Source organism: Mchenga conophoros, linkage group LG7 (assembly GCF_057382185.1).
Source record: "Mchenga conophoros isolate Kocher_MC1m ecotype Shallow Benthic linkage group LG7, M_conophoros_male_GT1.1, whole genome shotgun sequence".
NCBI classification, from domain to species: domain Eukaryota; kingdom Metazoa; phylum Chordata; class Actinopteri; order Cichliformes; family Cichlidae; genus Mchenga; species Mchenga conophoros.
In genome coordinates this window covers 4,570,165-4,585,628 of record NC_140532.1, presented here as the reverse complement: position 1 = coordinate 4,585,628, position 15,464 = coordinate 4,570,165, and the positions used below count along the sequence as shown (strand labels likewise).

Sequence of the window (15,464 nt, the reverse complement as noted above, 5' to 3'; positions counted from 1 at the left end):
CAGAATGCAATCATTTAAACATTTCATAACCCCTTAGTTTATTTACAGTATTAAACAGAATAAATTAAAATGTTTAAATGTAGATAATGTACCATTTTAATAAAAAAATAAAGCCATTTTGGCTTTGACGGCAGCCGCATGTCTCAGTTACGTTGGAACAGAGCCGTGTTTACCGCTGCGTATCATCTCAAGTGCTTTAAAGGAAGGTGGCTGAACTTCTTTTTGATTTGTGAAGACGTTTCTTATATCATCCAAGAGGATTCTTCCGTTCTGAACTGAAGAAGACTGTATGATAGAGCTTTATCCTGTATTTGTGGACACAGTTTGGAATGGCACACTGTGTCCACAAATAGTGATTTCTGGAATCTTCCTCGAGCACATGCAGTGCTGGCTGCGAGCTTGAAGATCCTGAGGACTGATTTTCAGCTTGCACACATGGGTTTATCCAGAATTTTGGAATTTTGTGATGATATTATTTACTGTAGACGAGCTAGATGATGAGATATTCAAAGCCTTCACGAGATTGTGCTGACAAACATTATTCTGAAGTTGTTCCACAACTTGTAGATGCAGTGTTTTGCAGATTAGTGAACCTCTACTGCTCTAAGATTTTCTTTTTATACAAGAATTTAATCATAATTTATTTAATTACACGATGGTCATCCAGATAGTACAACACAAAGTGCAAGATGTGCATGTACCTTCTCATTCCTAAACTGATCCTCAGTTCCATTTCTGACACTTGTTTGTTGCAAACAACAATAAAACAACAATTATTCCTAACCCCCATTTATATTATTAATGACCAATTTATACCAGAATAAAATAAAACATATTTAACCCTTGTGTGGTGTTCGTATTTTTGTTACTCAGCCAGTGTTCATGGGTCTGGTGGACCCGCTAGAGTTTTGGCTTTCCAAATTAACACTATCAAACAATTTTATGTTAAATTACTCAACAGATGTTTACTTCATCCCAATTACAAGACATATGAACAGCAAACATGGTTAATTTTTTCCCTTTACCTTTGTTAGATCACATTTATGAATTAATGTGCTTCTCGTTTTTTTTGTTTTTTTTAAATAAAATGTTATAAAAAAATAAATCAGTTATAATCAAGTGGAGTGAGTGGAAAGACACAACACATTTACACGTGAAGCAATATGTTTCACAACTAAATTGGATCAGCTGCTCATCAATGGTGACATTAGGCCCAGGGTTGTAAAACAGGGGGAGGTGGTGCACACACTTATCCCACACTGTCCTGATGGCAGCTAGCTTGTCTCTCTGCCGTCGAGCTGGTCTGTCGTCTCGGTTATCAAAACGGATAATCCTGGAAATTTTGTGGAAGTTTTCCAGAGACATTGATGCACGGAAAGGTTCTTGCTGGTTTCTGCATCCCACAGGGATTCTGTCGATTCCCCTTTGGACCTGAAAACTCCTGCAAGGATAAGAACCCCAAAGTTGGCCTTTGGGGTTCTTAGATGAATTTGGTCCATCTCCTTCCACCTCTCTCCAAAAACACACCTTCCTTCTAGATTACTGCAATCCAGAAAATTTTTCTAGATGGAATCTGGGATGAAAAGCTCAAATGAAGACTTGATGTCCTGCACATGAGTAACTGTCAGCCGTGTTGATCCTGGCTTATCACAGTAACAGCTCTGCAGGGTGGCTCATTTCTTGGGCAAGAAGACCATTCAATTTCACCAGTTATTGACATCCATATTTCTTCACTTGCTGTCTGGTGGGCTTGTTCTGGTCCTGGAGCTGGCTGCAGATGGGGTACTCATCTTCGTTTTGTTACTAAATGGTGCTCAACCTCATCCTCTTCTTCAAAGTCACTGTCAGACTCTGAATTTTCAGAAATGCGAAATATTCTGAAACCTCTTTGTCAACATCATCATCAGAAGCCTCTCTCTCTTCCAAAATCAATTGGATGGCAGATAATCTTTTGTCAACTTGATCAGTTGTGATAAAGAACCACACTGGCAAAGTCTTATTTATAGTATTATGCCCCTAATTTGCAGGTGGGACAGGGTATGAGAAAATAAAATTTGGATCCCTCAAGAAAGAGGGCAAAATGTGTGTGAGATGTCAGAGCAGACGGTGTTTATAGTTGAATTTTCAACAATGTTGCAACTTTGTGCGCGAGCAGGAGGGGAAGAAAACACTATCAGCAGCACCAGAAAGGAGGAAGACAGAGTGTGGGAACACAGGACCTACACTTTCAACACTTTTATTAGACCTGGGTCCAGTGGACCCGAACACCTTGTATGTAATGTAAATGCATGGGGGGAGGTACAGTATGCGGTCATTGAAAATTAGTTCGGATTTATGTTCTTCACAGAAAATAAGCCAAAGCCAATGAATTTCAGGTTGAAAAAATAATTAATTCTTTAATTTTTCTTTTGAAAAAAAACTGAAAACGGTTCTCACAGACCCGAACACCATACAAGGGTTAAATAATTTAAAACTGTAAGGTAAGGTGTAAGGTCAATAAATAAAAAGTCAGCTGTAATTTAGTTTCTAAATTCCACAGAAAAGATTTTCTGGCTATTTTTTAATATGAATATTTTTGAATATGAAAAATCGCTATTTACAATTTAAAATGTAGCGCTTGGAAAGGCTTCTTTGTCAGTATAAGCCTTGAGAACAAGCAAACTACTGAGGACCAAGGCTGAAATTTCAACTGACACTGCACTGCCGTCAGTAATGGAAGTCATATCAGTGAGACCTGACCTGAACCAGTCATCAATTCTCACCGAGCAGAACCGGTGCTTTGACTTTATATATATATATATATATATATATATATATGAGGTTTTTGATGAGCCACCAAATATTCCTGGCCCCTCTATTCAAGCTTATCGTCATTTTGAGCACAGAGCTGCTCTTTAGTTTCACATGGTGTTCTTTCAAAATAATAAGTGAGGGAATGCAATCATTACTTCATGGCATCTGGGGTCCCTAAAGGATCTGTGCTTGGTTCCCTTCTCTTCTCAGTATGCTGTGATTCTGACATCTAAATGTGAAGAGCAAATATACATTAAGGTATATACTAACATGCTTTATAGTAACTAAGATGTAATTTTTAAGAGTTTAAACTGTTTATGATCTGAATTCTTTTACACTACCTTCAATTTCCTGTCATTAGTTCATTACTTTGGTCCAAAGTGTCTGTGAAATGAAAAATGCAGTTGCTGTTAAATATCTATCAGACTGCCTAAAAACAAATAAGAGTTAAAAATAATTGAAGTTCTTGTTGACAGTGAATAAACTATCAAATGATTTTAATATAAGTAAAAAGTCCAAAAATGATTAAACGTGACAACAGTTGTTGACTATTATGATTAAGGAATTGCACAGAATGAATAAAATTAAATGTGTTTATACATAAATCATATTTATTAATTCTATTAGAGCTTAACAGATTGTATAAATCTTAATTCCACAAACACAGTAAGACAGAAATCCCTTTCAAAAGGCTATTCAGGAAACATTTCTGTGTTTGCATTCAGGCGATCGCCCGTGCATTGGTTTGGATCCAGTTGTGGAAAATAATGTCATTGTATTTCCCTGTAGGCGGTGATGGCTGCTTTGCTGTTGACAAAAAGACAGGCCAGGTGGTGACCACAGGGCTGGTACTTCAGAGGGAGAGGGAGTACTTGTTAAGCGTGGTGGCCCTTGACGGCATGGGGAGCCGCAGCGCCCCTGCCATGCTCTCTGTGGTGGCGGGAGCTAGAGCGCCGCAATTCACCAATACAAGCTATGCCATCTCAATACCAGAAAACACACCTGAGGGACAGCCGTGAGTACTGCCTGTGTTTGCATCCTCTTATAAACATACTCAGGGATACGTTCCAGCTGCATATTAGGAGCAAAATATCATGAAAAATGCTTTTCTTCTTCTTCTGTGTTATATTCATTCTGTAAAGCTGAAATTATTATATCTTTACAAATCATTTATTGTTAAACACATATGCCAGGCCTTTTTAGATCTTCATCTGTTCCCATCTGGTTATCAGCAAACACTTTGTGTCAGATTCTTCATTGCTGCCTCGGTATGTTTAATTGCCCAATACTGCAAGCACAACATTAAAAATGCAACAATATAGAAGACATATTTTTAATACACTTAATTTCTGTAAATTAACAAAGACTAAGATGAATGCAGGCATGAGACGATGTGCTGTCTCACGGAGTGACTCACATGAGGACAGTTACACATGCAGACTTTAGCATAATAATGTAAATCACTGAAATTCCAGTATGTATAGCTCTGCTATGACATAAGCTGCTGACACAAGTCCTACAATAATGAATGCAGACATGCATAAAAACACACAAAAGGTGTCAGATCTCAAGCATAACTTGTTAAGAATTTGTTAATAAATATTCATTTGTTCACAGCAGTGCACTCAAGCACGAACTGACTTATTATCATCACACACTATTAGGGAATGCAAACTCTCTTCACTGTCAAAACAAACACTGATATCTACATAATAGTATCATATTATTACACAGAACTGACGATCACTGATTGACTGTGTTTATAGCACATAGCCAATGGGCCATACAATAATTGATTTCATTACAGCACAGTGCTGATGTAGGAGAAGAGGATTTCGATTCTAATTCAACAAGGCTGCAGCTAAAATCAAACAATAAAGACTCTTTTTTCCATTTCTTTTAATCGCTTTCTCTTTGTTCTACAGCTTCCTGGTGGTGTTTGCTATCTCCTTCCAGAAGCAGCAAATCAGCTATAGTCTGCTGATCAATCCCAGTAGCCTTTTTAGCATTCAGCAGGAGACTGGGGAGATCAGCCTGACCAGGACACTGGATTATGAGAATGACCAGCGACGCTACCTTCTGATGGTGCGAGCCAGTGAAGAGCCAGGCAGCCTCAGCGCTGCAACAGAGGTTAGTTTAATTAGACAGAGATACGGGAACCAAATAGGAGTCATGTAAGAGTTCAAGCTCTGTTGTAATCTGAGGCCAAAGCTGAGGTCCACTGTGATGTTTGTGACTGCGACTCAGGCATTTACTATTACTTTGGAGAATTAAATGAAATAACAAAATATGTTCTGCTGTTTGGATGATTTTGTCTGTCGCGCTCTCCCACTGGACTGCCACAACACTCCGAGGCAGGCAGGTTTTCATCTAAATAGCTCATAACGGTTAACGACAGTGACCTGTTGACATCACACTGCTTGGCAATAACCACAAAAGAGGAGCAGCATAGTTTGCAACTGTCTACAGCAGTGGCACGCCTGAATGGTTTTTAAATGTTAACAAGTAGACTGGTGACCCAAGTGAAGTTTTGTTCTGCGGTTTCACTCTTCGCCTTCGTGTCTCACACTAAGTGCTTTTTGTCAATTGTTATCTAGAGATGAACGCTGCAAAATATAGCACCCTCTTAGGCACAAGAAATCAAAATCTGAAAATATCCTTCATAAATGAATATTTCTAGATAAATTATTTACAACTGCAGCGTGATTTCAATTATTAATTGAAAAGATTTTGTAGCCAAATTATCATGTCAGCCTCTTACTTTGTACCGCAGATTTAGCGGGCACAACCTCCTTCTGCTCAGCTGCATGTTGTGGAATAAGAGATGGAAACTGGGAAAACCTATACCAGCTATTTCAGGACTATTACTCAGCTGTCACTTCACACTTTACACACAGTGGTGACAGGGAGCTTGTAGGGTGGAGGGGCGACTAAGGGCCTTTGTCGCAAATGCGCACAGTGAGGCACACACATGCTAAGAACATTTCTATTTTTGACTCAAGAAAATCATGGAGTGGAAGATAAAGAATGTGTTGAACTGGCAACTTGGGGAGCTATAAAATGCAATTTAGATTAAGTTTTCGGGTCAGCTTCCTGTATAGAAACCTTCATATGGTTGTTTTCTAGAATTGAGAGTTGATAACAAAAGCTTAATTTTGTCTTCTTATATACTCATGACTCCTCTCCTCTCTCCTCTTTTCTCCTCTCCTCTCTCCTCTTTTCTCCTCTCCTCTCCTCTCCTCTCCTCTCTTATCCCATCACGCCGGCACTAATCAGGTTCAGGTGTTGATAACGGATGAGAATGATTGTGTCCCAGAGTTTCTTCAGTCCATCTATAGTGTGGATGGAGTCCCCGAGACTGTAACCACGGCAACATCCCTGCTGCAGGGTGAGAATCCTCTGACCCCATATGTCACATCCATCTGGTTCTTTTTGAATTAAAGAAAGAAACTTTATAAAAAGTAACTTTTTCCCAGGGTAAAACAGCAACTGAATTTTAACAGAAGAGTTTCTCGTCTGACCTTGAGTTTCCCAGTGACAGTGTTTTGTATTTACATCATAATCTGTTACATACTGAACCAGTGTAGCTGCTAAAAAAAACCCACCATACATTTTGATTCATTACGTTTTGTATGAATAATGGCAGTTTATCTATTACTGCATGGGTCTAGCTTATAATTTTTAATTATGAGGTTGAAAGAATATGTTTTGCTGTCATCACTGCTTAACTTGTAAAAATACACACTAATTAAGAAACCTATTGAGGGAAGTGTAGAAACAGAGTGTGGTGTGTTTTTAATCAGATACAGTTGTTTGCTTCATAATTCATGACCCTGTATCTCTCACACACTTTTGCCACTGTCGCTGGTGATTAAAATTACTCTTTTAACTGCACTCATGAGATCTGAGTGTTTTGGGATTCTGTATGTATGAGATTCAGCATTTAGCCACAGCCACAGATACAGAACTATCTGAAAGGGATTCTTTCACCATGCGTGATATTTAACTCACAAAGTTAACCCTTGAAATGTTAAACACGCCACATAATATGCAAAAACAAACCCCAAAACAAAACATTATTCGGGGCTATTTGTTTGGCCTTTCACATTGCTCTCTCTTTAGTTATTGTCAAATGTTGCTGTGCCTCTGGGACTTCTTTACCCCACTGGCTACAGTGGGAATCTCAAGCTGGGCAATTGTTTCTGGTGCATTCTGACTGAGAAAAATGGAACAAATTTAATCTCAAAACATTCGAATAAACAGCCTGGAGCAGTAAAGACTGTTGGCACTGCAAAGCCAGTGGCAGGAGACAATGGCAACCAATACAAACCGATGCACCGAGAAAAAAATAACATAACCAGTGTGGTGGCAGCAGAGGAATCAAAGATGAAAAGAAAATGGAGACAAAGTGTCATCTTAAAGGGTTGAAAAGCAGAAGTATAAAAGGGAGACCTTTATGCAGCAACAGGACTATAGCTGATATTCAGTGCAGTTATAGGACTGTATCATTCTGTAAAACCACCCTAATTTAGATTAACAAGGTAACTTAAACTGGTGAACTGCACAGGTAACTAAAATGTCAAAGTGATGGAATGAAATGTCTATTACAGTGCGTCTTCTTCACAATATACAAACAAGTCAAGAACACAAAAGTCCACAATCAGGGAATAAATAATTCATGAATGGAAATACAGAGGGTTTACAACATGGTGGGAACCAGTGGTTACACCAGATTAGACTTTGTCAGGACACATCTAAGGTAGCACAGTCTGGGGGAAAAAGACTTTAGAAACCATAATGATCTTGTACCAGAATGATGGGAAGCGAAAAGTATGGAGAAGAAAAAGAACAGCTCTCAATCCAAAGCATACCACATCATCTGTCAAGCATGGTGGAGGAATATGTTGCTGCCAGTCGAACCGGGTCAGGTGTTTATTGACGATGTGACTACTGATAAAATTAGCAGAATTAATTCTAAAGTTTAAAGAGCCCTGTTCTCTGAGCAAAATTGATAGGATGGTGCTTCACACTCCAAATGGATAATGACCTAAAGCTACCACAAAAACAACCCAAGAGTTTCTTAAGACAGAGAAATGGGATATTCTTTAATGGCCAAATAGCTTATCTTATCTCAACCCAATAGAGCATGATTTTCAGTTGCTGAAGACAAAATCGAGGCCAAAGAGACCCACAAACATGCAGCAATTGAAGGCAGCTGCAGAAAATCCCTGGCAGAGCATCTCAAGGGAGGAAACAGAGCATTTGGTGATGCCACTGGGTTCTAGACTTCAAGCAGTAATTGACTACAAAGGATTTTCCACCCAAGTATTGAAACAATTTATCTATTTATAGTTATGTTAGTTTGTCCAATTACTTTTGAGCCTCTGAAAAAGTAGGACTGTGTATAAAATCACATTTTGATTGTTTGATTTAAAATGCACTGTGGTGGTGTACATAGACCGACTTAGAAAAACGTATCACTGTCCAAAGACGTATGGACCAAACTATAGCTAAACTCGATTGAAGAAGATAAAAGAAACTGTGCAGACTGAGCCAGTAACAGTAAGGTTCAAAGGAGATTTACTTCCCTTTCACTTTGTCTTTACCTTTTAATGAGTCAGTCACACTGTAACAGTTAAATGCAAAGGGTGCGTAGTGAATTACCTGTCTGGAAATGTATTACAAGATGTTCAGATGGCACTGACACACACACAGGCTGCTTGCTGGTGCAGATACTTGACACACAGAAAATACACACATCAAAAGAATATGCAGTAGACAATTGTTATAAGCTTGAGGGGATGTGCATGAAACAGGGATTTTAAGTGAAACTCACACAGTGTTTGTGGCTATACTCTTAGAGAAAATCACACCACACATTGGAAACCAATCTATACTTGTTTCTTCTCTATAATTACCCCAGAATAAAATCATTTCCAAATCCACACACAAACACTGTGCATTCCACTCTGTCTTTTTGTTGTCTTTAAGCTCGTATTGTCAAATGATAGTAATCATTCTGGAAGGGCACCGTTTCTGTTCAAGTAATAGTAGCTGTCATAGCTCGTGATTTATCGCATGTTTAGCAAGGCCATAAAGAGATAATGATCTACACAGATGTCAACATATTCATGAGCTGATCACATCTCATCAGCCCTTTTTGATTAACTCGTAATTGATGGCTCTCGTGTGATGTCTTTCCCCCTGCCAGTGTTAGCCACGGACTGTGACTCAGGGTTAAATGCTGAACTCACCTATTACACCCTGAGCCCGGACTTCAGCATTTCACCCCATGGGACTGTTTTCCCAGCGAGACGGCTTGACTATGAGAGGCCTAATCATCTGTATGAGTTTGTGGTGATGGCGGTGGACAGTGGGGACGAACCTCACTCTGGCACTGCCACCGTCCGTGTGAGGATGGCGAATGTCAACGATGAAGCCCCCGAATTCTCCCAGCCTGTGTAAGTAGTCTTTTTTTCCCCATCACAAACCAAAATCAGTGGTTTATCATCTTAATTTGCAACTATTCATTGAAAACATAAAACAGCTGCATCAAAAAACTAAGGCTGAGATACAAAAGTGCAATGAAAAAATAAATAAATAAATGGCTATAAAAAATATCCAATGCATGGATGTCTTTGTGTTGTTGCATTTTTCTTTATGCAGAATTGAACATTTTTTAACATCAAACTCAAGCAGAGTTTAAATAATGTTGCCATTGCTGCCACTGCTTAAATTCTGATCCACCAGCTGATCATATTTGAGTTTATCAAAGCTTTACTCTTTGAGCAGACGAGGTAGTTGCATCACAGACATATAAGATAAGATAAGATAAGATAAGATAAGATAAGATAGATCTTATCTTATCTTATATGGGCTGTTACATCATACATCACAGACCTGCCGTCCTTGAGGCTATCCGTTGCAATAATATTTGATGCTGGGAGTCCTGTTGTGAATAGTGGCCAACTCGTCTCCAAACTGCTGTAGTGAATCCACCAGCATAAGACAAACTCAATATGTTTTATTTGGCGTGTTAATCACAGCCATCTGGCATCAAAACAGTCTGTTACTCACATTAATCACAAAGTGTGACATTGTTAGTTTCACAGCATGTTCTGATGGATAGCTCAAAATGTTTGTGGTCCAATATTGTAGTGAATTTGAGCATTCACTTCACACTCTCTGGGTTTTATTTTTGGCCTTTTCCAAAGGTATGCAGTAAACTGACATATGGATGCAATCCAGTGTGTCCCAGAGTGGCTTTTTGGCAAAGCTGTATAAGTGGGTGGGCAGCAACTGTCACTGTGGCTCTGCTACATTTATTCTATCGAACAAGTAAGCTGCTTGTCCTGTCAGTCATGTTTCAATGACCTTCACACAAGACTGTTGCAGACCTCTGTTACCTGCTCTTGTTGCATTGTCAGGTGTCAGTCTCAGTGACTGGCTAGACACACAGCCAAACAATGAGGTGGGCAGAAAGGTGGAGATGTAGGCAGACAAACATAAAACTGAAAAGAAAAACACACTGAAACACGGTTGCAGGGCAAGCAAGTAGAGAATGCCAAAACATATACTGCGAGTAGACAGGAGACAGCCAGTCAGATATGCAGATAAACAGAGAAGCCTGTCGGCAGTCAGGCAAATATTCTTCCCAGCAGACAGATAGTTAGAAATGCAGACGTTTTGCCAGGTAGCATGTGTTAGGCGCTTCCTCACACTATGGCTTTTTGAGATGTAGATAAATGCTGTGAGGGAAGCGAGCAGGGGCCCAATTCGAATTCGACTGCTACTTCCTCCAACTCAGTGATGAGTGAAACTCTGTGTTGAGTCACACTTGTGTCTGCAGAGAGTCTCTTAATTAAGGGGTAGTGTAGAATATACCAGCAAGCTTTGGGAAGACCCGCCATTATTTAATAGTAACAGTGCTTTCTGTGAGAATGTGCCAAGTAGGTCTATTAAGATGATGTCTATCTTCTACTGAAAAAAGTGTGTGCTCCATTTGAATTGTATTCAATCATTTAAAGCACAGACAGTATTCAGCATTTGTTGAAATTATTCTACTTTTCTTCATTCTTTTCTCCAACTTCTTCTTGACCTCTATAACTAGAATGGAAAATAGTAATCTTTAAAAAAAGGTGGAAAGTGCTGAACAGAATATTTCAGATACATTCAGCAGAATAAAGTTAAGATTTGGTTGCTGAAAGCAAAAAGGAACAAATGAAGCAACAATGTTTTACTGTAAGATTTAAAAACAAAAAACTTGTGGGTTTTTTGTTTTAAGGGAAGCCATTTCATTTTTCTTCATTACAGATGCAGTCCTACTGAAATAATCACATATAACTCAATTGTATGAATGCAGTTCAGTTCAGTGTTATTTATGTAGCACCAAATCACAACAAGGCACTTTAAATTGTAAGGTAAAGACCCTAAACCACAACAATCATATGCGTGGAGTTTCCTTCATGCAGGAAACAAAACAAGCTCTTCACCTTTCAGCACTGTGGGTAGTAAGCCTGCACTGATGCAGTCTCAGTGTTGGAAGGATTCATAACCCACTCACACTTAAGGCTAGTAGGGTTGGAATGACACTTAATGTGGCGGAGCCTCCATGTAAATGTGCAAGTGCACCGAGAGGCTGTAGGCTGCAGATTAGAATTGGGCTGTAGTGCTCAAAAAAGAACAGAGACTCGTGTGGAGGTAGAGTGTGCACATTAACATTTAAGAAATTACTCTTACATTCAGATTAATTGAGATACTTGCCTGACAGATGAGTGGACGGGCTAGTGTTTTTTTCCTCTCAGTTTGCATCTGAATGAGCCACAGAGTGGCTAAATGTGATTGAAGTGAGGGACAGACAGCGAGAGACTCCATGGAAATGCAAAATGTCCAGACATGCAGGGAAGCAGACAGACAGGCAGGCAGGCGTACCGTGTCTGAGCACAACTTCACAGTTCAGTGAGATGTAGGAAGACGCTTCAGGAAGAAAAGCAAAGGGAGTGTATATGTTTCATCCCCTCAGAGCTGCGGAGAGGTGGCCTCTGAGCCGGGTGACAGATTACAGGTCACTCATGTTGCCACGGAGATTGCCGAGGCTGGCGGAGATGAATCACCCATCAGCGTTCTTCTGTAAACCATCAATCACCTCTGACTTTTCACCATAGACACCGCAGCCCCACCCCACGTACACGCATACTTACACACACACACGCATTAGAAGAGGATACAGCACAAAATCTCGCAGGGGATGAGTTCTGCTGACGAATCAACTCGAACTCTGTGAGAACACCGCCCCCTCTTATAGCCTGCTCCTCTCTGTCAGCCGTCCTCTTTTCCTCTCTTTTTTCTCCCACTCCCACATGTCACTTTACTTGTCATTTCACTGACAGCCTTCGTTTTTGTCACCTAGCTGCTCCTTTCTCACCTTTTTCTTTTCTTCTCTTCATCTGTGCGTCCTCTTAGTCACAGAGTTAATCTCCTCCCCATTGTGCTTTGTACCACAGCGGTATATCAGTCTCCTGTGTCTTGCTGGGCATTTTGCTACCCAGCACCACAGAGCAAGCAAATCACTGTTGACATTTTAAAAGGCAGTGGATCAAATGGCCCACAGTGGGCAGGGTATGTAGAAGCACCATTTGTTCAATGGCTTCAAAATCCCGGTAGACATTATCATTTGTCTCTGGTCTGGCCAGCTAAGAGGACAGGTTAAATCATAGTGACAAGTAAAAGCCACAACCATAAGTCTAATCAGCTTCTCGATGCCCTGGACTGTCTAAATGATTCATATCTCTAGTCTCTTTGTTTGTGGGTTTCTATTATTGACTTCCACCAAGTATGTGTTCTCACTTTCTCTAAACTTGAGTTCCTCTTTGCAGATATCGAACATTCGTTTCTGAGGATGCAGGCCCCAACACCCTGGTTGCAACAGTTCTGGCCAAAGATCCAGATGGCGATGCTATATTCTACTCCATAACAGCAGGCAACGAGGAAGAAAATTTTGTCATTGACAGCCAGAAAGGTGATATTTCTTAATTTTCCAACCAGGTGTCATATTATTCAGCTCTCATTGTAATCGATGGGCTTTCTGTCAAATTGCGCTTTCAAGGAACGGCCTCTATTTTCAAAGGCAGTGTGAAAAGATATTGAAAGCTGATAATAAAAGCTATATTTCCTATACGCATGCTGCTCTTTCTATTATTAGGGTCATAAATAAAATCTATAACATTATTTAGGACATTTCTGTCCTTGGTTTGGCTTTTTCCAGGTACAGAGAGGAATGTTCCACATGTTTCTTAGCCTTCTAGCATTGAGGACTGCACAGTTTATCTTTTTTATTTACCCTTTGATCCGAAACCAGTGGCAATCTCTGTGACATTTGTCACCCAACCCTTTCAATTCAATTTCACAACAACTGCTCTATCATAGTTCGCAATCTCCAAGCTCTGCTCCGCCAGCTCCTCTTTCTTTTGTGTCATCGTTTTATATTTCTTTCCACCCTTTCTGTGTATCCTCCGAGAAAGAAAATGCTAAGGCTGATATCCTTTGGGTGCGGGGAAATCACTATCACTATATGGGTTCCCTTTTCCTGTATATGCAACGAATGCTGCTAGCTGAATAGCTGGTTGAGCTGGTGTTGCGTTTGTAAACAAGGCTGACATTTAAGGCGAGACAATTACTGCGCACATCCCACAGTTTGCGTATTTTAATGTAGCGGTGCAGCAATGTCAATGTTATGCATTGTCATTAGAACCTGGATCCTTCTCTGCTCTGTGGGCAGGTGAAATTACAAGTAATACAGGAGAGAGGGATGTCAGGCGCTCCCATATGTGTGTATCAGCATGCTGTGTTGTCTTTAATCAAGAGCATTGAAGGGGATGAATAGAAACACAACAAGAGAATAAAAAAACTCCCCATGCTCTCAGTTCAATAGGTTTTCCCCACATCACAGGCTGCTTGCTCATTCTGCAACCTCTGATGTTTTTGTATTTCTGTTGACGAGAAAGATGTTGACTCAGATGCTCCATCCTTTTATCCCACCTTTTATCTTGACTGTTACATGAAAGCAGACAAAGGGGGCAAGAGGAACAGCTAATAGGCATCTGCTGAGCCTCGTTAACTTCTGACCAGACTCACTGTACTGCTTTATGTTTTCGCTCAAGTGCTTTAGCTGGATGGGCATCTTTAGAGGAAAGCACGCAATTATTAGATTAGAAATGTGACAAAATCACTACTGTGAAATTGGTTTTTGGATTTAGTCTCTATATCAGATTTCTACCTTTCTGTGGACTTGAGAGCTGAATTTTCACAGCTCTCTATCTTGCTTCCAACGTCTAGAACAACAGTATGCAGTATGCATTTTCTAGTGTGTTCTTATTGATAGCACATCCCTTACTATGCGTCCACTTCCTCAGCAGCAATAACATCCTACTTAACAGCTATAGAATGGTTGTATGTACTCTGTTAGTGTAGACCATATACTATACAAGAAGTAATTTAAGTGGTCTGTGCTCTTTGCAGGATTGATCCGTCTCCGCTCGACTCCCCTGCCCAAGCTTCAAGGTTTGGAGTACGTCCTGAATGTAACGGCCACAGATGACAATGCCTCGGGCGGACCACACCCTCTGTCTTCGACTGCCCGGGTCATCGTTGGGGTTGATGATGTCAACAACAACAAACCTATATTTGAGGAGGTGAGGAAGACAACCCTGGTACTTTTAGTACATTTAGTTTTTTACTTATTCCCTACAAAAAAATGGTTAAATCCAAGAAGATAAACAAAAATGGAAGTGGAAAAACACACGGAAGCTTAGCACAACTATAGGTGCAAAAGCAGGCAGATACCAGGGTAGACAGCATGACGGACAAAGGCTCAGGAGCTCAGAGGTGGGCAAAGGACGCAGACGATCTGACAAAGACTTGATGGCAAAGACAAATTAAACACACAAGAAGGACGGGGTATCGACGAGCAGGTAAATGGCCTGTATTTATATAGCGCTTTACTAGTCCCTAAGGACCCCAAAGCGCTTTACATATCCAGTCATCCACCCATTCACGCACACATTCACACACTGGTGATGGCAAGCTACATTGTAGCCACAGCCACCCTGGGGCGCACTGACAGAGGCGAGGCTGCCGGACACTGGCGCCACCGGGCCCTCTGACCACCACCAGTAGGCAACGGGTGAAGTGTCTTGCCCAAGGACACAACGACCGAGACTGTCCAAGCCGGGGCTCGAACCGGCAACCTTCCGATTACAAGGCGAACTCCCAACTCTTGAGCCACGATCGCCCCACAGGTATAACTAATTGGTCATGGGTGAGAAAATCAGAAAGGAGGGAAGGAAAGTAAAACAGCCAAGGACAAAGAAGAAAAGTAGTGCCTTCAAAATAAATGTATTTATGGGCGGTTGTTTACCTATTTCTTATTCAAGACTTTTCCAGCACCGTTGGATAGTCGACACTTCCAACCTGTTTTAAGTCTTTATAGGCTAACTACTTACTGGTTCAAGCTATATATTCACCATGCAGGCCATGCAAGGAGAGTTGTATTGATCTTTTCAGCTAACTATTAGCAAAAGAGTCTGTAAATGTATTTCCCAAAATGTCAGACCTTTCAGGCATTCCTTCTTTTGTTGTTGCTGTCAACGTGAACCTTTTATAATCCATTGTTG

The 15,464-nt window shown here is 40.4% G+C and overlaps 1 protein-coding gene across 1 annotated transcript in view; it reads left to right on the top strand.

The window, feature by feature from the left end:
- LOC146569377 (neural-cadherin-like) overlaps window positions 1-15,464 on the top strand; it is a 101,973-nt gene that overhangs the window by 41,674 nt on the left and 44,835 nt on the right. The window contains exons 3-8 of the mRNA XM_085281637.1: window positions 3,583-3,808; window positions 4,719-4,923; window positions 6,070-6,181; window positions 9,005-9,254; window positions 12,669-12,811; window positions 14,311-14,483. Coding sequence (XP_085137763.1) covers window positions 3,583-3,808; window positions 4,719-4,923; window positions 6,070-6,181; window positions 9,005-9,254; window positions 12,669-12,811; window positions 14,311-14,483 — 1,109 coding nt within the window. The remainder of the gene's footprint in view (window positions 1-3,582; window positions 3,809-4,718; window positions 4,924-6,069; window positions 6,182-9,004; window positions 9,255-12,668; window positions 12,812-14,310; window positions 14,484-15,464) is intronic.